General features: G+C 38.3%; 3 protein-coding genes across 9 annotated transcripts in view; 2 read left to right on the top strand and 1 right to left on the bottom strand.

Annotated features, from left to right (window-relative positions):
• Positions 1 to 2,098: 2,098 nt before the first annotated feature.
• LOC141766537 (5-hydroxyisourate hydrolase-like) lies at positions 2,099 to 6,332 on the top strand. 3 transcript variants are annotated; one of them, XM_074633467.1, is made up of 4 exons: positions 2,099 to 2,286; positions 4,156 to 4,295; positions 4,932 to 5,082; positions 5,807 to 6,332. In XM_074633467.1, the coding sequence occupies exons 2-4, from the start codon at positions 4,162 to 4,164 to the stop codon at positions 5,894 to 5,896; spliced, it is 375 nt and encodes a 124-aa protein (XP_074489568.1). In that variant the 5' UTR covers positions 2,099 to 2,286; positions 4,156 to 4,161; the 3' UTR covers positions 5,897 to 6,332. The 3 variants fall into 3 exon arrangements, with proteins under 3 accessions (XP_074489568.1, XP_074489567.1, XP_074489569.1); XM_074633466.1 differs by having other exon boundaries at positions 2,101 to 2,286; positions 4,159 to 4,295; XM_074633468.1 differs by having other exon boundaries at positions 2,115 to 2,286; positions 4,159 to 4,295; positions 4,947 to 5,082.
• A 1,408-nt stretch (positions 6,333 to 7,740) lies between these two features.
• LOC141766560 (mitochondrial inner membrane m-AAA protease component AFG3L1-like) lies at positions 7,741 to 27,304 on the top strand. 3 transcript variants are annotated; one of them, XM_074633510.1, is made up of 18 exons: positions 7,741 to 8,008; positions 12,276 to 12,360; positions 12,571 to 12,677; positions 13,630 to 13,779; positions 14,030 to 14,101; positions 14,935 to 15,059; positions 15,179 to 15,449; positions 15,822 to 15,959; positions 16,397 to 16,550; positions 16,639 to 16,746; positions 17,762 to 17,887; positions 18,325 to 18,435; positions 18,628 to 18,743; positions 19,826 to 20,026; positions 20,137 to 20,331; positions 21,897 to 26,127; positions 26,390 to 26,697; positions 27,172 to 27,304. In XM_074633510.1, the coding sequence occupies exons 1-16, from the start codon at positions 7,877 to 7,879 to the stop codon at positions 22,137 to 22,139; spliced, it is 2,334 nt and encodes a 777-aa protein (XP_074489611.1). In that variant the 5' UTR covers positions 7,741 to 7,876; the 3' UTR covers positions 22,140 to 26,127; positions 26,390 to 26,697; positions 27,172 to 27,304. The 3 variants fall into 3 exon arrangements, with proteins under 3 accessions (XP_074489611.1, XP_074489610.1, XP_074489609.1); XM_074633509.1 differs by having other exon boundaries at positions 26,314 to 26,697; XM_074633508.1 differs by having other exon boundaries at positions 21,897 to 26,697.
• The window catches only part of LOC141766559 (voltage-dependent calcium channel subunit alpha-2/delta-4-like), a 114,625-nt gene continuing 111,413 nt past the window's right edge, over positions 24,470 to 27,681 (bottom strand). For all 3 annotated transcript variants that reach the window (XR_012593653.1, XR_012593652.1, XM_074633507.1), the window contains one exon: positions 24,470 to 26,672. Coding sequence is in view for 1 of the 3 variants with exons in the window: in XM_074633507.1 (XP_074489608.1) it covers positions 26,571 to 26,672 (102 nt within the window). In the remaining 2 variants the exon portion in view is untranslated. The remainder of the gene's footprint in view (positions 26,673 to 27,681) is intronic.

The following is a 27,681-nucleotide window of genomic DNA, read 5'->3' as shown; positions in this document are numbered from 1 at the left end:
CTGGCTGTAACGTCTTCAGCGATCAAATTTGTCAAGTCTGCTGAGCTGGGACACTGGACTGGGTCCTTAACGTCCAGAGCTTCGGCAAAACTCTCAGAGATTTTGCCGTCCAGTATGGATTTAACTAGGCCCGCAGGCACCACAGTTGTGTTCCCCAAAGATTTCAAGATGGCGTCTGTCAAAGTTGAAATTACGTCTTTCAGTGTGTCTGCCATCATGACTACAGTGGTGTCATCAGGTCTGCCTGATTTCATCAATCCCCACTGTCTCTCTGTCATCCTTTTAAAAAAGGATCGGAGCTGTGGGCGAACAAGATGGCGAACATCGACCTCCGGCACCGCCTGTTTCTGTGATGTTCCTGAAGTATCCATGGGGATTTAATGCTGTATTTATGGTCGATTAAATTCAGTGCGTTGCGAGTCAAATTCCTTGTACGTATGTACTTGGCAAATACTTGTCTACTCCAGAGCAATTCTTCAAAGCCATTCTTATAGTGTCATCACTTCAGAGCCATTCTTATTGTGTCATCACTTCAGAGCCATTCTTATTGTGTCATCACTTCAGAGCCATTCTTATAGTGTCATCACTTCAGAGCCATTCTTATTGTGTCATCACTTCAGAGTGTTCCATAAGCCCCGCCCACCCAAACAGCAACCAAGGTGTAGCAGCTGTTGCTAGGCAACGGCGTCACCCTGGTAACATTCTCAGAGGAGTTTTCAAACAAACTTTATTATTATTATCATTATTGTCATTATTATTATTATAAAAGGTGTTATGCACAACAAACATCCATATTCTGTGAAACAAGTCACATCACTTAATTCAGTAAAGTTGGAAAGATATTGACAGATTTGAACTTCCGGGATCAATAACTCATGAACAAAACGTTGATAAAACACAAACAACGGCTCTTTATAACCGTAGTATGGTAGACAACGAGCTACAACCTCATTTTAATCACAACGTGCCATCCTCTGAGCTGCAACCATTACATTGGTCTCTTTTTGTGTCATCACTTCAGAGCGTTCCATAAGCCCTGTCCACCCAAACAGCAACCACAGTGTAGCAGCTGTTGCTAGGCAACGGCATCACCCTGGTAACATTCTCAGACGAGTTTTCAAACAAACTTTATCATTATTATTATTATTGTAACCTTTATTATGGAGTGGACTGTTAGTGAAACACCTCAAGCTGGACTTCCTATTTCGTATTTACTGAGTCATTTGAGTTGCGAAACTTTCCGTGCTAGCTGGCCACTGCAGGCCTTGCCGCACATTCTCCGTTGTACTAGGACGCGGCGGCAGCCGAGGGCTCCAGTCTTTCAGAAGGACATGGGAGACGGAGAAGTAGCCGAGGGCCAGGGCCCGATAGGAGGTGCTACGTGTATCAGCTATTTCTAATATGGTAATAACGGCCAGAACCAGCTTAGCTGTGCATTGAGAAAGTAGAGAAGAAGAAAAAGTGGGCGTTCCCGTTCTCCATGAGCCAACCACGTTCCTGTCATTCTACAGGAACGCCCCTCCGCGACTGCAATCAGACCTGTCTCTCCCAATCTTGCATTTAACATCGCAAGGTAGGGCATGGCCTTGACGGAGGTCTGCACTCTCTGAGTGCCCTTTTTTGTTTTTATTACTCTATGGTATCTGTAAAATCTACTTACAATCAGAAATAGATAAATCGCTTTAAGAATAAATTCACATTTCAGATAGCCGCTTCAGAGGCTGAACGCCTCATGATCAACATATCTTAAATATATGAGAAAATATAGATAGAAAGCACAGACCTCCGCCAAAGCCTATCAGCTCCAAAATCTAATGGGTTCTTCCTCGGCCCACGCTACACCCATCCACCAAGTTTCATGAAATGTGGGCCGGTAGTTGTTCCCTAATCCTGCTAACCAACAAACCGAAAACATAACCTCCAATTGTGCTACCATGAAAAGTGAAATGATAAGACAACACTATAATTAAAGATGAACTTTCCATTCAGGCTGTATATGATGTTATATTGTCAGTGTTTTAATTAAATCAGTGGAGCTGTATCATGTAGTTTAATCATAATCAAACACTGGATCACATGTTGTTGACTGCAGGGAAGCTGCACTCTGGTGTTATTGATTCATTAGAGCCAGGACAACCTTTGACTCTGGTCTGTTTGTGCCGTGCATGCTGGGTAAATGGCTCTGAGCAGTGGGCGTGTGCCGTGATGGTGTAACTGGTTGGACATGTTTCTTTGGGAACTGAATGAACTGAAGTTGCTGCAGCAGAGAAGCGTGCTCAGACAGAGGTAAGGCTTCACTGACACTCACTGAGACACAAGTTTCCCGCTTTCACACTACTGCGTTTTATTACTTGCAAAGTGTCACCAGTATATGAATGTTATGTAGATTTAAAGCATTTCACATGTGTTTTGTCCATATTTTGGTAAGCCAGTTTAGTTTAGCTCTGATCTTTTCAAGCTTATAAAGTTTATTAATAGTATTTTTCTTTTCCTATATCTTTATTCTACATGTGCATGTTGTACTCGTTTTCCTGCACAGGGACCAGCTCAGAGATTCTCAGTCTTTGCATGGTTGGGACCCCTCTTGTGGTCTCTTCATATGCATAAAAGGTCACATTTTAATATAACATATCTATGCTGCCTCTATGTTCTTGAAAATGAAATATACCAAAATGCCAGACTCACGATCACATGACAGCTTGAGAACTCTTAATTGCTGGGGATCATGAGATTTAGGTAAAAACACCAGGGGAGAGTCAAGGGTCAAATGGCTGAAAGTCCTCGGACTAGTTTGTTTACTAATCTGCTGGTCCTCCATTGATTGTTTGAAAAATCCATGAAATAAATTCCTGCGACATGATTCAAAGATGTGTAACAAAATAATCTTAATTGTAATTTAATTAGAATCATAATCAGCTTTATTGGCCAGGTGTGTGCACATACAAGGAATTTGACTTTTGAGTTTTTTGCATTTCTTGATGTACTTACACAAAAATAGTAACAACATATTTCTTATTTCTTAATTTTTATTTAATTACTTTTTTTATTTCTTTGCATATATTGTGCTTATGTTATGGCATTATGTGCATAATTTACATATTACATAAAACTTTATTTATATTTTCTTTCATTTCTATATGTTTGTATAAGAGCAACTGTAACACCCCAATGTCCCCCCGGGGATCAATAAAGTATTTCCGATTCTGATTCTGAAATAAGCTTACAAAGAAAGGTAAAGGATTGGACTGTTATGTGCACAAGTAGTGGAAAAATAGGTGTGTGTGTAAATATATATATATATATACGTATATATAAATTATATATATCTACAGTATATACAAGTGCTCTGTTAGTTGTAAACTAGGGCTGCCAATCAATTAAAATAGTTAATTGCAAATTAATCACATTTTTGATCTGTTCAAAATGTACCTTAAAAGGAGATTTATCAAGTATTAATACGCTTATCAACATGGGAGTGGACAAATATGCTGCTTTATGCAAATATATGTATATATTTATTATTGGAAATAAGTTAACAACACAAACTCTTGACAGATATTGTCCAGAACCCCTCACAGGTACTGCATTTAGCATAAAAAATATGCTCAAATCATAACATTACAAACTGCAGCCCAACAGGCAACAACAGCTGTCAGTTTGTCAGTGTGCTGACTTGACTATGACTTGCCCCAAACTGCATGTGATTATCATAAAGTGAGCCTGTCTGTAAAGGGGAGACTCGTGGGTACCCATAGAACCCATTTTCATTCACATATCTTGAGGTCAAGGGACCCCTTTGAAAATGGCCATGACAGTTTTTTCCTTGACAAAATGTAGCGCAAGTTTGGAGCGTTATTTAACCTAAATAAACAAAAAATAATGAATAAACACTAATAGTTTTAAAGCATTTAGGCACATTAAATATAAATAGTTTTATTGACTTTTATTTGTTTGACGAAGACCTACGCCCGCTGGAACTGAGGTGTCCCACTTTACAGCAACTCACCCTATGTATCCCAAGAAATGTAAGAAAGATTGATACTGAGGGTGGGACATTACATTTATTGTTCCATATCGTAGTGTCATGAAGCCCGTTGAGACTGTAATGTGACTGAAGGTCCTACAGGTAAAGCTCACCTGTCCACACCTGTCCAGCAGATCATGGCGGCAGCAGAGTCCAGCCCTCTGACCACTCACGTGCTGAACACAGCCGACGGCGTCCCGGCGGCCAGGATGGCCCTCAGCCTGCACCAGCTCAACTCCACGCTGATGATCTGGAACATGCTGAGTGTCGGGTAGGTAGGGTTCGAACCTGCGGACTAAATACGTTACTACTCTGCTGAAAATTTAGAATCTGTGATTTTGTAAATGAGCGTTAAACCTTTATTGATTTGTTTAGAATTATTATTAAAGCATAAAAAGTATTGACTTTGTATTTCTAGAGAGAAATACATAATACATACATAATTATGTATTCACTAATACATAATTTGAGTTTTCTTTGAGCAGCGTTTAGCAGTCTTTACCGGTGTTATGTCGAAGTCTGTAAAACTACTTAGTAAGGTTTAGGAAAAGATTGACTTGGTTAGGTTTAGACAACAAAACTACTTAGTTAGGTTTAGGAAAAGATCGACTTGGTTAGGTTTAGGCAACAAACTACTTAGTTAGGTTTAGGAAATTATCAACTTGATTAGGTTTAGACAACAAAAGTACTTAGTTAACTTTAGGAAAAGATTGTGGTTTGGGTTTAAATAACACCGTAACTTAAGTACGGAAGTTGCGTGACAAATAAATCAACTTTCACTTATTCACTTTCACACGGGACATGAACAGCAGTCTGAAGGAAGGCAGAGAAGAGCTTTTCTTTTTTAATGACAGAAAACAAAAAGTCAAAGTCCTTCTGAGCTTGAATGAACTTTACAACTCAGCAGTTTGATGATTTGTAGGACAACAAATGAAGACGGCCGCTGCTCAGGACTCACCAGCAGAGCAGCGTTCATCCCCGGCACCTACAAGCTTCGCTTTGAGACGGGTTCATACTGGGAGAGTCTGGGTCAGACCTCCTTCTACCCATATGTAGAGGTGAGCTTCAACACGCTGCGTTCATCTCTATCAGGTGTTCCTTGGACATTATTTATACTGTTTATTTTATTGGTTAACCAGGCTGCTTTTTTGTTTTTAATTAATAAATGGAAGAATATAATACATTATAGTTCTAGGTTGTAATTGTTGTTTTTATACTTATAAATTATAAATTATTGTGGACAAATCCTATGAAAAGACTATTTGTTCTATACTGAAGATGTTAATCCTTACAAATGGCTCACATAAATATAAAGGTTTACTTTAAAAAAGGCCAATAATTTACTAAAACAGATGGGCGCTGTAGTTTTCTGCAGATGTCAGCACATCTGTCCTCTTGCAGGATTATGAAAACACCAGAAGGTGTCGCCAGATCAGATCGGACAATCATCAGGTTTAAGAGAGTTGTTGTCATCAGTTTAGACAACAGTAATGTGTACCATAATATGTCAGTATTATCACCTCATCATGATAAATAACAACACTGATTTATTACAGAGTAATTGTGAGAAAAGTCTGCAGATTTTTCTATTTAGAACTGAAGACAACTGATCTTTTATTATTTGTCAATCCTGTTAAGTGGCTTGAAATGTAGCCTCTCTTTATAGACAGAGCACAACCAAGGGGTCAGCGCGGGGTCAGCCATAGTACGGTCAAATCCCAATGGACTGAGCTACTATTGTTTGTATTTATTGTATGTTTCTATGTATGTGTGTGTTTCCAGGTTGTGTTTACCATCTCCGAGCCGGAGAAGCGGTTCCACCTCCCTCTGCTGATGAGTCGATTCTCCTACAGCGTCTACAGAGGAAGCTGAGAGCTGCAGCTTCAACACTCTGCAACCACGGATGGAGAGAGAGTAGATTTCATGACATCCAGTCTATTTTTGTTTTGTTGTTGTTTTTGCCTTTGGCGCAGTTGCAAATTTTGGAGTGACATGAGCATTTTAATCCTCATTACTACAGACTTTTTAGGTGCATAACATTTAAGGCTTCACTTAAGATCAAGTGAAGTTGTTTTACTTATTAAATACATACCAGTATTTATCATCTCTTTATTTGATGTTTTATTTTATTACTCATAACACTGCTAACCTAACTATTCTTTTGGAAGAGAATCTTAATTTACACATGCGTACAAACCTCTGATTTATTAATTTCTCATTGAGACTGATATTGAAAGTTTTATAGAATCTGTCATCTGTATGAATATGAAGAGTATGAAGCAACTGGAAATACAGCTGAATTGATCAATTTTGTTTTCTTATTTATTTTAATAACATTTTAAGACGTGTTTTCTATGGAGGACCACAAGAATCACGTAAATATGAATAAAGCATTTAATTGATAAATAATAATTGTACAATAAAAATAGGCTAAAATAAATTTGTTTACAAATGTATTTATTAATCTATGAATAAATTGACTAAATTACAAAGTAATTAATTATTTGACATTTTGATGGGCAATAAAAAAGAATTATAAAAAATGATTTACAAATTAAATATGAATCCATCAATGAATAGTTCAAATTAAAAAGGGATTCACAAAAACACCATAAATCAGTACATCATTTAAAAATACATAATGAATTAATAAATAAATAATGGAATTTAAAATTTGTTTTAATAATAATTATAATAATTAAAATAGTTTTCAAGCAGAAATGCCAAACATTTGCAGGTTTCAGCTTCTTCACTGTCTTATATGATTAAAAATCTATTGATCAGACTAAACAAGCAATATGAGCCAAAAGCACTGAGATATTGTGATGGATCTTTTTCACTATTATTATTATTATTATTATTATTATTATAATAATATAGGTTTGATGAAATGATTAATTGATTAGTCGAGAAAATCATCGCCAGATTATTCAACAATAAAATAATTTTTAGTTGCTGAAAATTTCAAACAAAACATACTTTTAAAACAAAATTAATTTCAATGTCATGATTTTACTCTGTGTTTTTACTTATTTATTCTTTATTTTTGTCTTACTAACTCAGTATTTACTTTTATTTTTTTCTCACAAAGTGAAACATCTATTTTCAATATTTTAATATCTTGTTCAGCTGTTAAATTATGTCATTTTTTACGTGTAATAATCAAATATATCAGTGTGAAAACAGCACAGTCACCCCATGTTTTGGTAACAGTTCTGTTACATGAGGTTGCATGGAAGCATTGTGAGTAGTGATGTGTCGGATACGAACGAGCCGGTTCAAAGAGCCGGCTCTTTTAAGTGAACGACAAGAGCCGGCTTTTTTAATTATATAAAAGGCAGAAGTTGTAAAAACGAAGAGCCGTTTTGGAGCCGAAAGAGCCGGATCTTCTTCGTGTGCTGAGCCAAATGATCTGACTCACTAAAAAGAGCCGGAATTCCCATCACCAATTGTGAGTAAGTGTCTTTCTGTGTCAGCCAATCAGAGTGAAGGTGTGCTGTGTGAGGACCCAGTATTGGCCTCGCTGGTGCCTGAATGTAATAAAGTCATCCTAAAGAGAATTAAATCCATTTACTTGCATTAAATGTATAATATATCATATAATATACTATATTGACATTTTTATCACCTAAATATTTTTTTAAATTAATAAATCTTTCTTTTTGTAACAATTTCCGGCAGGCATTCGAAGAGACAGCCTTCCGGGCTTTTACATCATCATGGTCCCGTTGACATTTCACGCTGTTATTCAATAACACTTGTTGGAGCTCCACCATGAAGTCCAGGAGAGGAGATTAAAGCATTACTCGTTGTGTTTTTGGATTGAAAGACTGGGCAAGCGGCTCTGGGAGGATGTCTCAGATGCTGAGGCTTCTCTCGGCGGCCGGTCTGCCTCTCTGCCGGGCTGGAGGAGCCCGGGCTCGGCTCTCTGCGGTGACCGCAGGATGGCTCCTCACAGCCGGGTACCGGAGCTCCGCTGCTCGGGTGAGTGAAGCTGGAGGTTTTCTGGAGTAATTACTAAGTAATGTACGAGTCAGACAGTGAATTAATGACACTAATTACCTCTCCACGTGGTTAAACTTTGATTTTATGTCTAGAGAGGAACTGATATCTAGCTTACCCCGACTACGTGCGAAAGCCCCGTTGCAAAATCATTCAATTCAAGGTTATCAAAATAACATACACTTTAAAACTCCATTTAAGACCTCATCTGCTTGATTATAATCTACTCTTTGATTTGGCATTAATCAGATCCAGCAAATAAAAATATTGCAAGAGATAAAGTGACTTTTTGTGTGGAGACACAGCTTGCTATTACACAGTTAGCAAGCAGACTTTGGGACTTGCAGGTAAAGGTGTCACCGGTTTTCTGGAGTACCTATTATTAAGAAATGTACGAGTCCGACAGTGAAGTCATGTCACAAATTACCTCTCCACGTAAGTTGGAAGTTAAACTTTGATTTTATGTCTAGAGAGGAACGGATATCTAGCTAAGCCCGACTACGTGCGAAACCCCATTACAAAATCAGTCAATTCAAGGTTAGCTTGGTTAATATCAAAATAACATACACTTTGAATCTCCATTTAACACCTCATCTGCTTGATTGTAATCTACTTTTGAATTCGGCATTAATCAGATCCAGCAAATAAAAATATTGCAAGAAATGTTTGTCTAAAGGAACGGATATATAACTAAACCCGACTACGTGCCAAACCCCATTGCAAAATCATTCAATTCAAGATTAGTTTGGTTATTAACAAAATAACATACACTTTGAAACTCCATTTAAGACCTCATCTGCTTGATTATAATCTACTACTTAATTCGGCATTAATCAGATCCAGCAAATAAAAATATGAATAAGTAATAAAAGGACTTTCTCTGTGGAGACACGGCTTGCTACTACGCAGTTAGCAAGCAGACTTGGGGACCTGCAGGAAAAGAGTCACCGGGTTACTGGAGTAACTATTTAAAAAATGTACGAGTCCGACAGTGAATTAATGACACAAATTACCTCTCCACGTGGGTTGGAAGTTCAACTTTGATTTGTCTAGAGAGGAACGGATGTCTTAGCTAAACCCGACTACGTGCGAAACTCCGTTGCAAAATCATTCAATTCAAGGTTAGATTGGTTAATATCAAAATGGCACACATTTTAAAACTCCATTTAAGACCTCATCTGCTTGATTATAATCTACTCTTTAATTCGGCATTAATCAGATCCAGCAAATACAAATATTGCAAGTAATAAAGTGACTTTCTGTGTGGAGACACAGCTTGCTATTACGCAGTTAGCTAGCAGCCTTTGGGACTTGCAGGTAAAGGGTCACCGGTCTTATTTAACACTATAGTGACATTTTTGTCCTGTAATCAGGTGTATTGTGTGCCTTTTTAAAATATGCCACTAAAGTTATACAATGCAAAAGTTCTTTCTGAGGCTTTTCTCACAAAACAAGCTGACAACCGTCCTGCTACTTAGTTAGCTAACTGAGGCCCTTAAAGTGAGCTAAACTTAGCATTAAGTATGGTAGCTTAAACTCAATGCTCAATTTGTGTTGATGCTTAAAAACGTGGTTTCACCAAACAAAACAGTATTCTTCTGCACCAGTGTTGACTGAAAAATGACCTTGGAGTAAAGTAAATACACAAAGCAGTGTATTTGTACCATAGAAATAGAATAGGACATAAGACTGAACTCCTATATAGTACAATGGTTAGAAATAAGATATATATATATATATTATAAGAGAGATTTAAATAATAGAAAAATGACTTTGCAACTTAAACTGAGAGAAAATATTTTTTGTTAGTAAATAGAAGTAATGGATGATTTATGACAGTGGAAAATGCTTATGGACTAACTCTTGTATAAATGACAAGATACTGGATTTGTAAACACTCTTCTTTGATGATGGACACTTGTAACCATGACTGGTCTATTTGTTTTCTTTATTGTGTTTTCTTTTTCTATCTTTATTATTGTAAAAAAGAAAAGTTAACATACACAGTACTTTTGGTTGTATGCACAAACAAAAACTCAATAAATATTAATATTGTCTTGTTTAAATGCAGCTTTATCATAAAGACATGTGACATAAATCTGGGCTCTTTAAACATTAATGGTGCAAGAGAGGATGCTGAGAGAGCTTACCTTATTAATTTAGTTTAGTTTATTAATTTTTATTTTTTTATATAAGAAATGCACAGCTGAGAGTGAATGTGAATAGAGGAGGGAGAGTAGGAACAGTGCTGGAGTTGCAGTCTTGTTTTCTAGAAAATATAAGCTGAATTTGAAAATGTACAAATGACTTTCATTAATGTGTATGCTCCAACCGTAGGCACAGATAGTGTTTTTAACACACTTTAGACACTGTTGTTGACAGTTGTAGATACTCAAGACTGAAAACCATCCAGAACCACATGGACATAAATTTTACTGTTTCAGCATCAAGCTAATGCATGTGACTAAAGATGTGAAATGTAGCAGTGCCTTGTGGCATTTCAGTGTGGCTCTTCTTTCTGATACAGTCTTTAAAAATGCTTCCAGTCTCTTTTGGAGTAACTACGGAAACACAAAATCTGAGTACAGTTCATGGGAAATAGGGAAGGGTAATATAAAACAGCTGTGCCTACAGTACCAGCCCAGTCAAACAGCAGTTTGTGAAATAATCACAAAATGTAATGTATTGATTCGTGTACATAGACATGAATTTCACTTTTTTTTTTTTTCATTATGGTCATCACAAAATCAATTCGTATGTAATCCACGTAATTGTGAACCGGGAAGTATAAAGGGCGTCGAACGCCACGTAAGGAGGAAGTCGGGGTGGATGATAGGGTCAAAAAACAAAAGACTTTCACCAGTTCAAAGTTGATTTATTTGTCACATAACGTCCGTATTTAAGTTACGGCACTTCCGGTGTTATTTTAATCCAAACCACAATCTTTTCCTGAACCTAACTAAGTAGTTTTGTTCTCTAAGCCTAACTAAGTCGATCTTTTCCTGAAACTAACTGAGAAGTTTTATTTTGAAAAGACTGGAGCAGAAATTGACACGTGCATCACGTGTTGCTGGACATTCGTAGGAAAAAGCACGAAAAATATGTTGTTAAAAGTCGTGCTGAGCGGTACGAAAAAAAAGGGTAATTGGGACATGATGACTAGATCTATGAAAGCTCTGGAGAGAGAAGCTGCAGGATTTAGCCGACTCCGTAGGAGAAAGAGAACATATTAACGTTCTCTTTCATAGAACGTTCTCAAAAGGAAAACGTCAGCTCTATCTGACCTGCTGGGTTTTTTCTGGTTAGATCTCGGTTTCAGGATGCTCCCTCTCACTTTTTCTATGACCTCGAACTCCTATTCTATTTCTATGATTTGTACAAGGTAGTTTTATAACTTCAGATGTACAGTGTCAGTTTATTGAAAACTGTCGTCTTCTTATTATTAACTTGTCCCCCCTTATTACTCAGCTCTAATCTAATTTGGACAATGATTCAATTCTATTGTCTTTAAGGCCCAGACACACCAACTCGACATCAAAGAACTAGCGGCGACATACATTTCTTGGCCGACATATTGAAATTGACACACCAAAAAGACTACAGCTGACGGCCAGTTACCACGTACGTTCTGCGCCTGCGTGAGATGAAATAACTCCACACCAGCAGGCGGCGGTAGTCTGTATTCATCATTCAAAAAGGGAAACAGGAAGACCGAGGACGACGGATATACAAGCCGTTGTTATGATACGTACATGAAACAAAGCAGCGTTTGTCGACCATTTTCACATCACTCTCACTCATCACTTAGCTTCATTCCAGATGTTCATGTCGCTGTGAAAATATCTGTGTGTTGGAACGATCAGATGAGACGAAGATGAAAAATGAGAAGAGTCTTCTCTGTGTGTCCTCTTGACTTTACTCGTTGGCTTGCTTTCCTCACTTCCATTTCTCTTCTCGTGCACTGATTGGTTTAAGCTGAACCGCCAATGAGAGTGATTTCTCTCACCGACGGGCTCCGTCGCCGATTCAACATGCTGAATCGCCCAAAAAAACTCCAACACGGGCAGACTAGAGCCGACAGACGCTCACCGATGACCCCAAACTGTCCGACTGTCGGCTTGGTGTGTCAGGACCTTTTAGAGGTGGTGGTCTTAAAGCAGTCATATAAATGTTGTTTCTCAGCAGAGCCTCTCAGGTTGTTCTCGGTGTGTGTTCGGTGTATTAACGGTGGTTCTGTGGTCTTTTTCAGAATGTCAGTCGTACTCCAGTGAACTTCCTGTCCTGTCGCAGATTCCAGTCAGCCCAGCGACGACTGTACTCCACTGAACCTAAAGGTGAGCGCCGCTGTGTCTAAAGCACAAAAGGTGGTTATTGTGCTCATCCAGCCCCAGTGGGGTTCACGACAAAAAGCAGCAAACAAAGAAAAAGGAGAAGTTGTTTGCACATTAAAATTTGAAAGTTCTCAAACGTTTTTATTGATGCAACATTTTGACCTATAAGATCTTAATCAGGCAAACATCCATGTGATATAACAATCATTTCAGATGGTCAAGGAGGACCTGCAGGAGGAGGAGGAGGAGGAGCAGGAGGAGGAAAATCATCAGGTGGAGGGAAAAAAGGAGGAAAAGACTGGTGGAACCGAATGCAAAAGGTTTGTTAAACTTCAAAACATTTAAATTCTTACAAGATGTTGAAAGATTTGTTTGGAGGAGAAAGTGAGATTTTTTTCTGTGTAGTTAAACTAAAATGAGAAATAAAAGCTGGACTTTTAGATGCAGGTCTTTAATTAACTTTGCTCTCACAGAGTTCACATAACGGGTTCATTAAAAAGTAGTATTTAGGTTGATGTTGAGACTTCCAAGAAACTTCTCTTCCTCTACTTTAGCAATATAAAATACACAGGATGTGTTTTTATGGAAAGTCCTGGGTTTCACAGTATTGTTATTGGTTTAGTATTTAGTAATGGTTTGAAATTTTGCCAATATTGATCAGAAGGTTGTGGAGAAAATGTTTGTTGGCCTTGTTTCAAATTCAGCCAATAGGAGAAAAGAGAACTGATCAGGTGAAACGTGCAAAGTAGTAACTGTTTGATAACAGCGCCGGATGGCTTTCAATGATTCAGAATCCGTTTTATTGCCACGTAGGTTTCCACATACGAGGAATTTGCCTTTGTATCTTGGTGCATAACGGTCAAAATAAACATAGTGAGGGAAAATAAAAAACAAGAATCATAAATATAAAATTGAGATTTACAATTTAAAAAAAAGTGTAAAATATGTTTTAAAGGAAAAAGTTGTACAGTCTCATCGCCTTATCGTGGTTTATTTCACAATAATGACCCACTAGCTGTACATTATCCCGCTTATTACACGGCTACTTACTTAAGAAATAATTTGACAAAAAAACGGCCCACCAGAGTCCAACATGCGTCCATAGCAACGGACTGTTATACATAGCAACGGTCTGTTATACATAGCAACAGTCTGTTATAAAGAAATAACAGACCGTAGAACGCCGTGATTGACCAATCAGAATTGAGTATTCATCAAAACCATGTAGTAATGTTTTATAACATGGACCTGTGTGTCTGTGCTGGTCTTCAGGGTGACTTCCCCTGGGATGAGAAGGACTTCCGCTACTTGGCGATCACTGCAACCGGAGTCAGTTCAGCTCTGCTCTACTTCTACTTCAGAGACAACGGCAGAGAGATCAGCTGGAAGGACTTCGTCCACCGCTTCGTGGGCAGAGGAATGGTGAGGAGGACATTTTTACTGGAGCATTTATACTGTACAGGGACATTTATATTGTACTGGGACATGATTTAGAGTCCAGATCAAGTCTGAACATCCACAGAAACAAAATAAAATAAATATGGTATAAAGATGTATCATCCACTGCATCTTTGAATAATAGGAGACAGGAGCCCTGCTGCTAAATAAACTCATTTAAGTAAAAAGGATTGTAAATGTATTTTTTAAAAACATATATGTGTTTTCTGTCCAGGTGGAGCGGTTGGAGGTCGTCAACAAACAGTATGTCAGAGTCATCCTGGTGCCGGGAGCCGACGCTGATGCGGTGAGAACAAACAAACTGAAATCTGACGCAGACATTTAAAACCTCAACTTTTACCTAATTTTTATGGAGCCAAACAATTGTAATGAAATTCAGTATATTTGTGTTAATCTTTGCTGCATTTTGCAAAACATACTGTATGTAATGTTAAAATTATGGTGCATTCATGTACTCCTCGGATGGTCCCGTTTCACGAGTTGGGAAGTCGTACTACTTCTGACGTCTGTGTGTTCATGAGCTTTAAGTCGTAATGTGGAAACAACATTGATGCTATTTTGTTTATAGTTTCTTCCTGTATTTGATTAATCGCAATTAAACATTTTAATCCATTGACAGCCCTAGTTTCTTACCATCAACCCAACATTTACTTTCGTCATCCATGTCTCTACGTCACGACGTCTACGTGGCTAGTCTTGTACCAAAATTTTCGCCGACTTTCCTTGTTGTTCTGACATGAAAGGGGCGTTCACAGGAATTTTCCCAGTTGTAAACTAACCTTTCCGATTATTCCGACACCACATGAATGCAGCATTTAGCTGTGGATCCATTGTGAAAATGGGACCAACAAATGCTTCTCCTTCCATACTACTGTAGATGCTTTTGTTTATTACTCTTCATGTATTTGAATTGTGAGCTAAATGACACGTAACGACCTGGATCTCTGAAATTGGAAATTATTTCACTCTGTAAATAATTACACAAAAAAAAATAAAAATTCTCCCAACAAAAAAAGACAATAACGATACAGCATAAAGATTCTTTACAGACTGAAAAGGTGTAGGACGACAATACATCTCCTCTTTTTTAATAATACACAAGTCATGTGTGACCTGCAGAGCTACGTTTGGTTCAACATCGGCAGCGTCGACACGTTTGAGAGGAACCTGGAGGCGGCGCACATGGAGCTCGGCCTGGAGTCGTCACGCCGCCCTGCCGTCGTCTACAGCACCGAGAGCGACGGGTGAGTTAACATGTAAAACGGCTGTACTTCTCCCATCGACGTATATCTTGTGTATACCGGTTGATATCTCAGAGATAACATCTGATATACGAACACTTCGCTCCTCTCTCTTGTCCCAGCTCCTTTCTGATGAGCATGATACCCACCCTGCTGCTGATTGGCTTCCTGCTCTTCACCCTGCGGCGAGGACCAATGGGAGGAGGCCCTGGTGGCGGAAGGGGCGGGCCCTTCAGCATGAGCGAGTCGACGGCGAAGATGATGAAGGACAACATCGATGTGAAGTTCAAGGACGTGGCCGGCTGCGAGGAGGCCAAGCTGGAGATCCTGGAGTTCGTCAACTTCCTGAAGAACCCACAACAGTATCAGGACCTCGGGGCCAAGATCCCCAAGGTACGAACGCACGCACGCACACACGCACACACACACACACACACACACACACATACACACACATTTATATAGAGATTTGTAAATGTACATGTTTTTCGTACCTACCATGTCTTTTTTTGTGAGTGATGCACGTTTTTTGTGATCTATGTAAATTGCTGCTGTAACACCGCGATTTCCCTTTGGGGATCAATAAAGTCTATCTACCTACACATCTCATAATTAAACCACATAAACATCCATCTATCTATCTCACAATTAAACCACTTGGACATAGTATTTAGTGTGTTGGGTGACTGATGTAGTTCCTGAAGTTGTAATTTGGTATGTATTATAGTTGAGATGAGTTAAATGTCTGGTCATGTGGTATCCCAGGGTGCCGTGCTGTCCGGACCTCCTGGGACGGGGAAGACTCTGCTGGCTAAAGCCACCGCCGGCGAGGCCAACGTCCCATTCATCACCGTCAACGGCTCCGAGTTCCTGGAGATGTTTGTGGGCGTCGGTCCTGCCAGGGTGAGTAACGGAAACCACATCACACGTCTGTCGGACCTCAGGACTATGGGGAACAAGCGTTTGTTTTTCCCCCTTTAGATCTTAATTATATCATTTATAATCTTGTATAATGTAAATTTTTCCTCCCAGTTGGAGAGAAACTTGAATAAATCCATTTGTTTGAAGGAGACGTTTTCACAGCAATATGAAATAGATAATAGAGAGGGAATTATGACCTGTTTAACTTCATAACAAAAACCAGTATGACAACAGCAATAAAGGAGTTATTGTTGAAGCACATGAGATTTATTGTTTTGTTTTTTACCGTGGTATCGAGACTCATGGAATTTAACTGGTATTGGTATCGACTACTAAATTTCTGGTATTGTGACATCACTAGTCATGTTTGTCCACCCTGAGTGAAAACGGAGCGGTTGATTGTGTTTCCTCCTCTACAGGTGAGGGACATGTTCTCCATGGCGAGGAAGAACGCCCCCTGCATCCTCTTCATCGATGAGATCGACGCCGTGGGGAGGAAGAGGGGAGGAGGGAACTTTGGCGGTCAGAGTGAACAGGAGAACACCCTGAACCAGCTGCTGGTGGAGATGGACGGTAGGCCGCAGATTAACTCACTCTTCAGGGTTTTGATTTGAAAACATGTTTTAGTTCTTAACTTCCTGGTTTTATTTTTTCTTTGCAGGTTTTAACACGGCGACTAACGTGGTGGTTCTGGCCGGAACCAACAGACCCGACATCCTGGATCCTGCTCTTATGAGACCGGGACGCTTCGACAGACAGATCTATATAGGTAGAGTTCAACTCTCTCTGTTCTCTGACTCTACGTACGAAACATAACAACGTTGTTGGGGTGACTGAGGAGGCGTCATCAGGTCAAACAGGAAATAGATTATTTCATGAATTGTCTGTTTATCTGCTGAATATTTTTTCTCGATTCTTCGGGTCATTTCTTGGTCTTTTAAAACATCTGAAAATTGTTTCTTGGAGCCCTGTTGACATCTTCATATTATTTTTTTTCATCTGACCCACAAATTTGACCCAAAAGTTTTCTGTAATTTAGGGAAAAGAAAAGCGGCAATCCTCGCAATGAAGAAGCTGGAAGCATGATACATTTGACTGATACATATTTGAAAAATTGCTCAAATGATTAACAGATTATGAAAATACTTTCCATTATTTCACACAAATTGTTTATTAATTGTAACTGAATATTCTTTTTGTTTTATCCGTTTATATATTTTATTTATTTATTCACTCTTTATTTAATATTTATTCATTTTGACTTATTTATTTTTTAATTAATTAATTCCTGAATTTATTATTGTCAGACTGACTGACTTATTGAATGAATGTGAAATTGCGTCGGTCACTTTAACCGGATCACTTTTATTTATTCACTTTTTATTTTGAAGTCAGTTCTTACACTCTCTTAACGTAATACCGAGTATATGCAGTACATGTATCGCAAAACAACGTGGGGGCTAGTTTGACCGTCTTTATTTGAAGTGGAGGCGTCTTCCATCACCGTTTACGACCTCAACACGTATAAGCTTCACTTCCTTCTCTTTCTCCAGATACGAAAAAAAATGACATGACAATTTGTACTGGATGTTGGCGATATAGTCATTGACTACATCCCACGTAAAACGAGCCGCAATACATGGAGTATATTCGATATATCGCCCACCCCTACAACATAGTGCACACTTTTTCCAATTCAGTTCATTATGTAGCCCAAATGTACATCTATCCTATCATTATCTTATATTTGATATGGTCGTCTCTTGTGTCCCGTCTCCTCTCAGGTCCTCCAGACATTAAGGGCAGAGCTTCCATCTTTAAAGTCCACCTGCGACCGATCAAACTGGACCCCAAGATGGACAAAGACCATCTCGCCAGGAAGATGGCTGCTGCCACGCCGGGATTCACCGGTACGTTACGGCTGCATCGGTTATAGCGGTTTAGTGTTTTCATGAAATCTGTGAGGGAGGAATTTAAAATATAGTAATGTAGTCAGTTTGTTTTAACCTCTGGATGCTCTGTTTACTCCAAGAAGCCTGAATAATCTGGATAATTCGAGAGAAAAGAGATGAAAACCTTAAAGGAAATTAAATAAAAATTAGACTTCTGCTAGTCGGAAACAGTTTTAAACCAAATCAGATCAGATTTTGTACAGTTTAACTGAAACACAAAATAATAAAGGGAAAACTACCTAAAAAAAACAAACAAGTGTAACAGAAAATCAGCATTTGACAGCTGCTTGTACTTTCATAGAGAGCACTGAAAGAGAAAACATGTTTGGTATAATTAATGTTTAGTGTTGTGCAAACTAGTCTTGAATGAATTGTTGACGGATGTATTTCTTCAGGAGCCGACATCGCTAACGTCTGCAACGAGGCGGCGCTGATCGCTGCCAGGCATCTGAACACGTCCGTCAACGGCAAACACTTCGAACAGGCCATCGACCGCGTCATCGGAGGTCAGTGTGGCGTCACAAACCGACCCAACCTCCTCGCTTTCTTTATCCACTTTATACTAGATGTGTTCCTGTCGTAATCCCTCTGCTTCAGAATTACTTTCCCTATTTAAATGTCTTTAATATATAATAATACTTATTATTATTATTATTATTATCATCATCATCCAGTTTGTGTGTTTTGTGTGTTTTCAGGTCTGGAGAAGAAGACTCAGGTCCTGCAGCCCACAGAGAAGAAGACAGTAGCGTACCACGAGGCGGGTCACGCCATCGTGGGCTGGTTCTTGGAGCACGCCGACCCGCTGCTGAAGGTACGTCTGATATCTTTAACTGATATTAATACACACTAATATACCTCCTATGTGTTCATAACTCAGTACTTCCTGTAGTGACAGAATGTCATTTACTAGAGCGGGTTTGAAACTGGACATGAGTCAGTATGAAAATGTCTTTGTGTTGTCAGGACAAAATTAATCTTTGTATCAAATATCATCTCAATAATAAAGATTTAATTTGTGTTCATAAAAACACTAAAAATACAGTAGTACTGTATACTCAAAACGTTTAACTGGGACGCTAAAAAAAATCTTCTTCAGAAAACAAAAAAGTAAAAAAAATAAATTAGAAAATTATAATAAAAGTAAATATAAAAAGATGAATACAAATAATAATGATAATAAAATAATAAAAATGAAATCGAAATAAAAATAAAATATAAATAATAATTATAAATGAAATACAAATAAAAACAATTATAAAAATAAACAAAATAATAAACACAAAAAACGGAAACAAAAAAAATAATAATATAGCACCTTTTGTTTAAAGATGCAGCCCAAAAATATAAAACAAAACAAAATACAAACAATATTTGGCCAATTTTTTAAAATACAAATAATCAACAATAAATACAACCTTTTAATAAATATAAAAGAAAAAAAGGTAAGAGCTGACAGTTTTATTACTACAAATTAAAAGCCAGAATATCTGAGGGTTGTTGTTGGAACGTGAAATGAAATTCAGTCATTGATATAAGAATGTGCTCTGTTCTGTAAGGATTTATTAACTAGTAAAATATGACTTAATCAGAAGTAAAAATATCAGGAGACGCGTTAAAATATTCAAAAAATTATAAAAAATAAATAAATATTAGTTTAAAAAAATGTCAGTTTAGTTTTTTGCTGGTGCTTTAAAAAAAAACAACAACAAAAAAACAATATACAGTTGATAAATGTCACACAAACCTTTATAACAGATGTAAAAAGTTAATTAATGCTAAAGTACCACAGAAAGAGTGGTGTATAACCACTAGTGCTGCTGCCCCTTTCACATCTACGACTGTTACCAGTGCAGAACAGCAGTAAACCCACTTCCTGTGTGCGTGTGTGTCCAGGTGTCGATCATCCCGCGGGGGAAGGGTCTGGGTTACGCTCAGTACCTGCCCAGAGAGCAGTACCTGTACAGCCGAGAGCAGCTGTTCGACAGGATGTGCATGATGCTGGGGGGCCGCGTGGCCGAGCAGGTCTTCTTTGGCAAGATCACCACCGGAGCTCAGGACGACCTGAAGAAGATCACGCAGTCCGCCTACGCTCAGGTACGCATCGCACACGCACACGCACACGCACACGCACACGCACACGCACACGCACACGCACACGCACGGTCTGTTTTTCCTGCCCTGACACCTGGATCTCCTCCCTCCAGGTTGTGCAGTTTGGGATGAGTGATAAGGTGGGGCAGGTGTCGTTCGACCTGCCGCGGCAGGGTGAGATGGTCCTGGAGAAGCCGTACAGCGAAGCGACGGCCGAGTTGATCGACTCGGAGGTCCGGGAGCTGGTGGCGCGAGCGTACCAGAGAACACTGGAGCTCATCGAGGACAAGAAGGAGCTGGTGGAGATGGTGAGACCCTCTAATGCTTCATCGTGTTTACTGGTCAGAGGTCCAGGAGCCTCTGTACTATTATGGAGTCTAAACGGTGTGTGACATTTAATTATCTTAAAATCAAGAGGTTCCAGACACAAAAGACACAAAGAGAAACAATGCAGTCAAAAATAAAAACTGATAAATAATAAACAAACACTCATCAACATGAGTTTTGTACAAAGGTGTATTAGGGCCATTGTAGGTAAAAAAAAACAAAATAAAATTGCAGAGGCAGGGGGAGGGGGGGTAAACTCAGATTTTACAAGAAGAATATTTGATATTCTCTGAGATTCAAGTGGTAAATCTACAAGAAAATACTCCCACATTTTTACAAGGAAAAACTTGAATATTCTCTGAAATTATAAAGTCATAAATTTGTGAGGAAATAAGGAATCACATCGCTTCACTTTGCCATGTTGGATCAGCCTCATCACACCGAAGAGGTTATCAAAGTTAACGTGATAATAATGCGTTTACGCAAATTCGTTTAAACTGAACTAACATCTTTTTAAAGCATTAATGTAACTTGCAATTTTTGGTTTGTAGTGGGCTCCGTTTTAAAGGTAGAGTGAAGATACTGGTATTATATGAAACTAGAGAACCATTGGTACCAGCCATGTCATACTAGCTTGTCGTGATGGAGGCTGAATAATGCTCCAAACTTATAGTAAATTTGGGCGAGGAAAAACAGAGTTTTACTGCTAGTAAAAAGATAAATGCAGCGATGGAAAGCTGAAGATCTTGTCATTCTTACGCTCTTAAACTTGACAGAGATATTGCTGGATGCATTTGTAGGTCGCCAGTAACCTCTAACTTTGGGTTGTATTGCTAAGTAGCCGTGATATATCTCCAACTAAAGGAGAAAATCATCATCAATTGCTCCTGTGAGCGAAACAGGTCGCTACGGTTGCTTTCACATTGGTTCATATAGGTTCAATCAAGTCGGCTTGGTCACAGGTTAGAGACGAGACAGAATATCAGCTCCCTTACTCGTGTTTGGAGGCCATTGCAAAAATATACCATTGTCGTATGAACCTGAAGTGCCAACCCAAACTAAACCGAACTGTGACTAGAAGTTACCAGAAATCCTGAACTTTATCCAGCGATGTCTGTCAATTTTATGAAAAACTCCTCACATCAATGGAAAGATTTTGTTGTTCTATATATAGGTGTATTGGTTGTCCTTCTATCATGAAGGCAAGGGGGTGAAGTTTGACCCTGAAGTGACCAGGCTCCTTTTATTAGGGGCTTGAAAAATGTTTGCTATGGCCCTCGTGGGGCAAATTTTCAGCGCCCCGATATCTATATCTTTATATAACATATAAACCTACATCTTTGCCAAATGTCTTGCTTTATCCTAAAATGCACAATTGTTATGTTTAACTGCCTCACTAATATTTTACAATTTAAGTATCTAAAAAAGCCCATACAATAGTCTTTAGTATGTCAACACACAGAATTCAAGGAGGTATTTTTCCAGGAAGAAGTGGAAGTAAAGTTGTAGATTTCTGCCATACCTTCATCCCTGGTTTCCTCCTCAGGTGGGGAAGCGTCTCCTGGAGAGGGAGGTCCTGGACAAGGCGGACATGTTGGAGCTGCTGGGCCCACGGCCGTTCAAGGAGAAGTCGACGTACGAGGAGTTTGTGGAGGGGACGGGCAGCTTTGAGGAGGACACGAGTCTGCCGGAGGGCCTCAAAGACTGGAACGTGGAGAGAGGAGGAGGAGGAGGAGGAGGAGAGGCCGAGGAGACGAGCCCGACTCAGGACAAACAGCAGGCCGTGTAGAGCCGGAAACTCAGATAAGGACAAACAAACTCTTCACATCCCAGCTGCAAAAACCTCAACGCTGACTCAGTTTCACAGAGCCTGGGAGGTAGAGTTCGTAATTCAGGCCCTCAATTTACTTTGTGTCCCCTCAGATCAATAATTCAGACACTTGAATGACTAAATTCATTACAGCAAGTTCTCAGTTTCATCATCTGTCCCATCAACATTCACTAGGAACCTCGACGTGGATGTATTTCAGGATTTGTCTGTTTAAACGTTTTTGAAGGAAAGGGGGCAAATCGAGTAATTTAAGAGCACAAATTATTAATTCAAGGAACCCAAATTAAAGTCTATAAATTACTTATTTGAGGGTCAAAAAAGCTCTTCCTGAGAACCACCGGGCTCTGTGTGAAAATGTAGAATCAACTTTAACGTCACTGAGGCTGCGATCAGTTTGTTTTTCCACCGTTCGGACAGGAAGACGCTCCAAATGGCCTTAACACTGATCGAACAGGAGACTGAGTCCTGAACTGATGATGCACATTTTTCTCTTTATTTATTGCGTTAAAAAGGGAGTTTTGCTTCCCGACTGACATCCAGCTGACGAGGAAGAAGAGAAAACTTTTCTGCAACCAAATTTAAAACATTTTTAAATATTTTGAGAATTGATTTGAAGCTATTTTTTGTTTCCTGCAGGATTTTTTTTTTTTTTTTTACAACATTTCATGGACGTTTTCTTTTATTAACCGATAACACGGACATGTTTCACCTTGCTCAGTGTTCATGTCGGTATATAAAAAAAACACAGTTGTCCGTTTGAGTTTCTTTTATACAAACAGCTCGATGCTGTGTAGATGATTGTGTAGATGTTTTGTGCTGCTACATCATCAGCTGACAGCTGACTGATGGGGAAACTTAAATAATAGTTGATATTAATAATTGAAGGATTTCTGCTGATTTAAAGGAGAAATCCTCCTCAAACCTCAAAAGAAAAAAGCAATTGATGACTTCATTTTTCGGGTTACTTGAATGCTTTTAATGTTTTTAATCATCAGCTCCCCTGAAGAGAGTAAAACCAATTAAATTAATGTATAACCTCAGCCTGATTATTGTGATTATTGTGATTATTATTAGCCAGAGACGATTATCATCCAAAAACTATTATAAACGCATAAGAGACGTACTGTTGAATTTGGTGGCCTTTATTACAGCAGAGTTTATCTCCTAAAATAATAAAGAAAATATAGCAGCATGTCCTGATATGTGATGTTGAGTTATTGTGTCTTTAGTCCTTGAAACACCTTCGTCTCGTTCTTTTGGGTTAAAATGTGAATCGCCACCTGCGTAGCAGAATTTAATGTTAATTTAAAACTCTGAAAATTAGTCAAATATAAGGTTTCTGATTAAAATCAAGACGTATAAACTCTTTGATCAAATTTAAAACCTCTTTCTAAAATTAGACAGTTGAAGACGCTGTTAAATCTTAAATTAAAGCACGACTCGCTGGTCCCACATGAATAAGACATAAATTAATATACATTTTAATATTAATTCATACAGTACAGTATGTAAGATGTAGCTGCAAGTATTTATTTTCGTCTGATTTATGGCTTATAATTTGCAAAAACATGTATTTAAGATTTACTTTTAAAAGCCATTTAGATTTTAAACCAAATTTTGTCACAAGAGGAAACCTAAAGGATTTCTTTCCAGATCAACACCAGACCAAGAAAGTAAATTTAAAACCTTATTTTAGACTCTCCAGGTCTTGCAGAAACATTAATAATATTGCATAGTATTAATAATTCAGACGCTGAACTAGACATCAGTAACCCCGCAGTAAAAGTAACTGAGACCAAAATCTAAATGACAGAAGTGATCAATAACAGCATCTACAGGGGGATTTTGTTCTTATCACATTGTTGTTATTGTCCAGCAGGTGGCGCCGTCACTGCGACAGAACCTGATGTTTACAGCAGGAGGGTTCGACTGACAAGTTGATGTTAAAAAGCTGCCAAATCTGAATGAACTTCAGTCTCGACTGTCTGTCAGAGAGGCACACAGAGAGGAGGAGGATGGGCTTATCTCAACTGTGGCCGAAATAACCGCTGTTGCTGCTTTTTACACGTTGAACTCCCAGATATGTCGAAAAAACAACTGCCATCTTGTCTGGGTTCATAACATCCTCCGGCTGCGCTCAGTGAATTTTACCGAGCTGTATTCACCGTATCTAGCAAGCCACACGTCGGCTGATTTACTGTGGTTTACTACTGCGGTATGAACCCAAAATAAACAGATTGTGCTGTTATTTAAATGCAATAAATGGATATAAATGATGCCGATATAACTACATAATGATGGTGATTTGTAAAAAGTCTGAATTCATGCTTTGTCAGGTCTGTTACCAAGACGACAAGCAAACAACTTTTAAAATGCTTGTTTTCTGAATGGAGTTTGGATGGAGCTGCAGCTGCTCCATCAACACTGAGAATCTCAACACTGATGGGGTTTCGCGACACAGCGTCGTGCGAATTTCGCGTCTATCCGCCTCTTTGTATTAACTTTGTATGTAATCATGTTTGGTGTGCCCGTTTTAGTGACTAAATATAAAACTACTCTGGCCTCACACATGTATCGGTTGAGCCCTCCTGTACATGAACTGTGAATTTAAAGAGAGATTTCCTGCTGAAGTGTACCCGTTACCACAGAAACATGGAAGTTATATAAATGTATTTAACCTCCTGTTTGCCAGCTGTCAGTAATGTAAAGTCAGGAAATATAAAGAGAGCTGAACAATAAATATTCTTTATATCAAAATTTGAAAGAGTACAGTTTCAAATGCAAGAGCTGCAGTTATAATGATAATAATAATAATAATCACCTTTGCTGTAGAGATTTGGGAAACATAAGCAAAACAAGAAGTAATAACTGTTCTTTTATTACTCCAGACGAATTAGCCACATTAGCTAATCCACGAGGCTAATTTCTGTGTTCAGAGAAGAGCGTTCGAAATGATTTCTGTGACATTTAAGTGTATGAGGAGGCTCGCTTGTGTTAATTTGTTGAGTTGCGTTTCCTGAATCTCTACAGCAGAGTTGAACAGTACCAACGTTAACAATCAGAAATTCAACTGAAACCTCTGCGAGTTTTAGGCCCCGTCTTCACGTATACACGTATACAGATATTTTCCCCTTTGTTTAAAAGAAAAAAATCTGTCCACAAGACCTTTGTTTTACACAATATCTCCGTCCACACTCGAACGCAAAAACAACTCCAAACGCTCGCCGTAATGATTACGTCACCACAAGTGAGATCACAAGTTAAAGGTCACGGGAGTTTAGTTACCAGCCTTCTCTCTCCCTTTCCTTCGGCTTCATTACACTCAGTTGGGTAACAGTTTAACAGAGATCACGATTATTTATCACGGTTATTCATTGACTTTAGGGACAAAATATTTTTATTGCACTGCTTTCACTTCCATGTTGTGCTACATTCCTGTACAAATCTTTGCATCAAAATAAAGATTGATCCTTATCCATCTCCTAGAAGAAATGAAATTGTACTGTAACTTTTTAATCCAAATAAAACGGAGCACTTCACTTTCATGTTGTGCTACTGCATTAATTAGAAAACTAATTATTTACTAATTAGCAAATTGTTGCTTCAAAATAAGACTTCAAATAAGGTTTTTCTTCACCTGAATTCAGTGCATGTTCATTTTGCAGAGCTTCCTATTAGTGTAGCGCGCATTTTAAACGTCAATATCGCAGTCGATCATGTTCATTTAATTGTGGGAAGCCAAAATTGTTTTCGATTAATTGTGCAGCCCTACTTAGAAGGCATTTTCAAAAATATCCATTTTTGTGACCCAAAACTGTGTGCGTGGACGAGAGGCCGAAATGTAGAGGGAAATATTTGTTTTTAAAAATATCTGTATACATGTAGACAGGACTTAAATCTGGTTTAAAACACATCAGCTTCAGTCTAAAATCCAGGATACCTGCAGGTAAATAATCTCTTAAAGAATAACTGGTCCTTTAACATTTGGCGACTGTATTTTCTGTTGACCTTTGACCTCTCAGAGAGCTGAGAATGTCAGTGTTTAAAGCTCAACCTTTACTTTAATCCTACTTTTTTTTTTAAATTGCAAATGTAAAAATCTACTTTGTATACAATATTTCTGTAAAAAAAGCTAGAAAGACGCTACATTCGTTGAGTGTGATGGCAACAACTGAAGCTGCACTGAGGACGCTCTGGTCCTCGTTCAGTTTATAGTTCAAGAAAGAGAAGCCCTTTATCTCCACTGAAGAGAGAGTCGAAGCTCGTCTGAACAGCAGGAGAGAAAATCTGAGATGTCCCGTCGTCTCTCATGGAAAGTAAAAAACATCTTTTGGCGACGTGCACGACGTTCCCGCCGCCTCCCTAGGAGCGTCCTGATTGGTCCCTTCTTTACGTCCAATGGTGGAGGAGAGACGAGGCGAGCAGAGAGGCCGAGAAGACCGAGAGCGACAGGGAGATGGCCGACGCCCCGCCACACTCCTTAGCATCTTCCTGTTGGAGAATTTCAACATAAGAGGTAACGATACAGATAAATACTTTTGTATTATTATTGGTTGTATTTGTTTATGACTGTATAGAATATACGTTTTTTAATAACTAAATAAAAAAATTTCTATGCCTTTCTACATACTATACTTTGACTTTTTTATGACATTTTTCAACATATTGTACTATGGCTTTTTTTATGACATATTATACTATGACATATTATACTATGACTTTTTTCGACATACTATAATATAACTTTACGACCTTTTTTGACATATTACTTTATGACTCTTTATTAAAACGTACTTTGACTTTTTTCGACATACTACATTATTACTTTTTTTTAACATTTTTCAAGATACTAATCTATGACTTAAGGAAATTTTTTGACATACTATACCATGACTGTTTTTATGACATACTATGACTTTTATTCATGTCCTTTTTCGACATACTAATATGACATTCTTATGTATGTCTGTTCTATGTCTCTGTGTTTTAGGTTCAGTTCCCTGATGAATGCTTGACGGCTCCTGTGTGAGGATGTGAACTGGGTCTATATAAGTGGATAATTACTCCCACACAGTGGCTCCCTTTTTGTCATTTTGTAATAAATGTTGTATTCTGTTCCATCCAACTCTGTATTGTGTCCCTCTTTATGTTGCTACATTTCAACCAGTCATAATAGTAAGATATGTAATAAAAACATGAAAAAAGTCATTGTATAGTATGTCAAATGTCATGAAAAAAGTCATAGTAGCATGTCGTAAAAAGTCATGAAAAAAGTAATAAAAAAGTCTAGTATAGTAGTATAGTATGTCTGAAAACAGGTCATGGTATAGTATGTTGCAAAAAGTCATGAAAAAAGTCATAGTGTAGGGTATCGTAAAAAATCAGTATACATAAACACATAATAAAAAGAAACAAAAATGTCAGTGTAGTATGACATAAAAAAATCATTGTATAATACGTCATAAAAGATCTTAGTACATTATGTTAAAGATGTCATGAA

The sequence above is a fragment of the Sebastes fasciatus genome, chromosome 4 (genome assembly GCF_043250625.1).
Source record: "Sebastes fasciatus isolate fSebFas1 chromosome 4, fSebFas1.pri, whole genome shotgun sequence".
In the NCBI taxonomy this organism is placed as follows: domain Eukaryota; kingdom Metazoa; phylum Chordata; class Actinopteri; order Perciformes; family Sebastidae; genus Sebastes; species Sebastes fasciatus.
This window is presented reverse-complemented; position numbering and strand designations above follow the sequence as displayed.

Excerpts from the sequence above, each read along its gene's own strand:
- LOC141766537 (XM_074633467.1), top strand. The coding sequence starts at position 4,162 with ATGGCGGCAGCAGAGTCCAGCCCTCTGACCACTCACGTGCTGAACACA. Across the intron at positions 4,296-4,931 it reads TGGAACATGCTGAGTGTCGG|TTTGATGATTTGTAGGACAA; the intron begins GTAGGTAGGGTT and ends ACAACTCAGCAG. Across the intron at positions 5,083-5,806 it reads CCTTCTACCCATATGTAGAG|GTTGTGTTTACCATCTCCGA; the intron begins GTGAGCTTCAAC and ends GTGTGTTTCCAG.
- LOC141766560 (XM_074633510.1), top strand. The coding sequence starts at position 7,877 with ATGTCTCAGATGCTGAGGCTTCTCTCGGCGGCCGGTCTGCCTCTCTGC. Across the intron at positions 15,960-16,396 it reads TGGGCGTCGGTCCTGCCAGG|GTGAGGGACATGTTCTCCAT; the intron begins GTGAGTAACGGA and ends CCTCCTCTACAG. Across the intron at positions 18,436-18,627 it reads CATCGACCGCGTCATCGGAG|GTCTGGAGAAGAAGACTCAG; the intron begins GTCAGTGTGGCG and ends GTGTGTTTTCAG.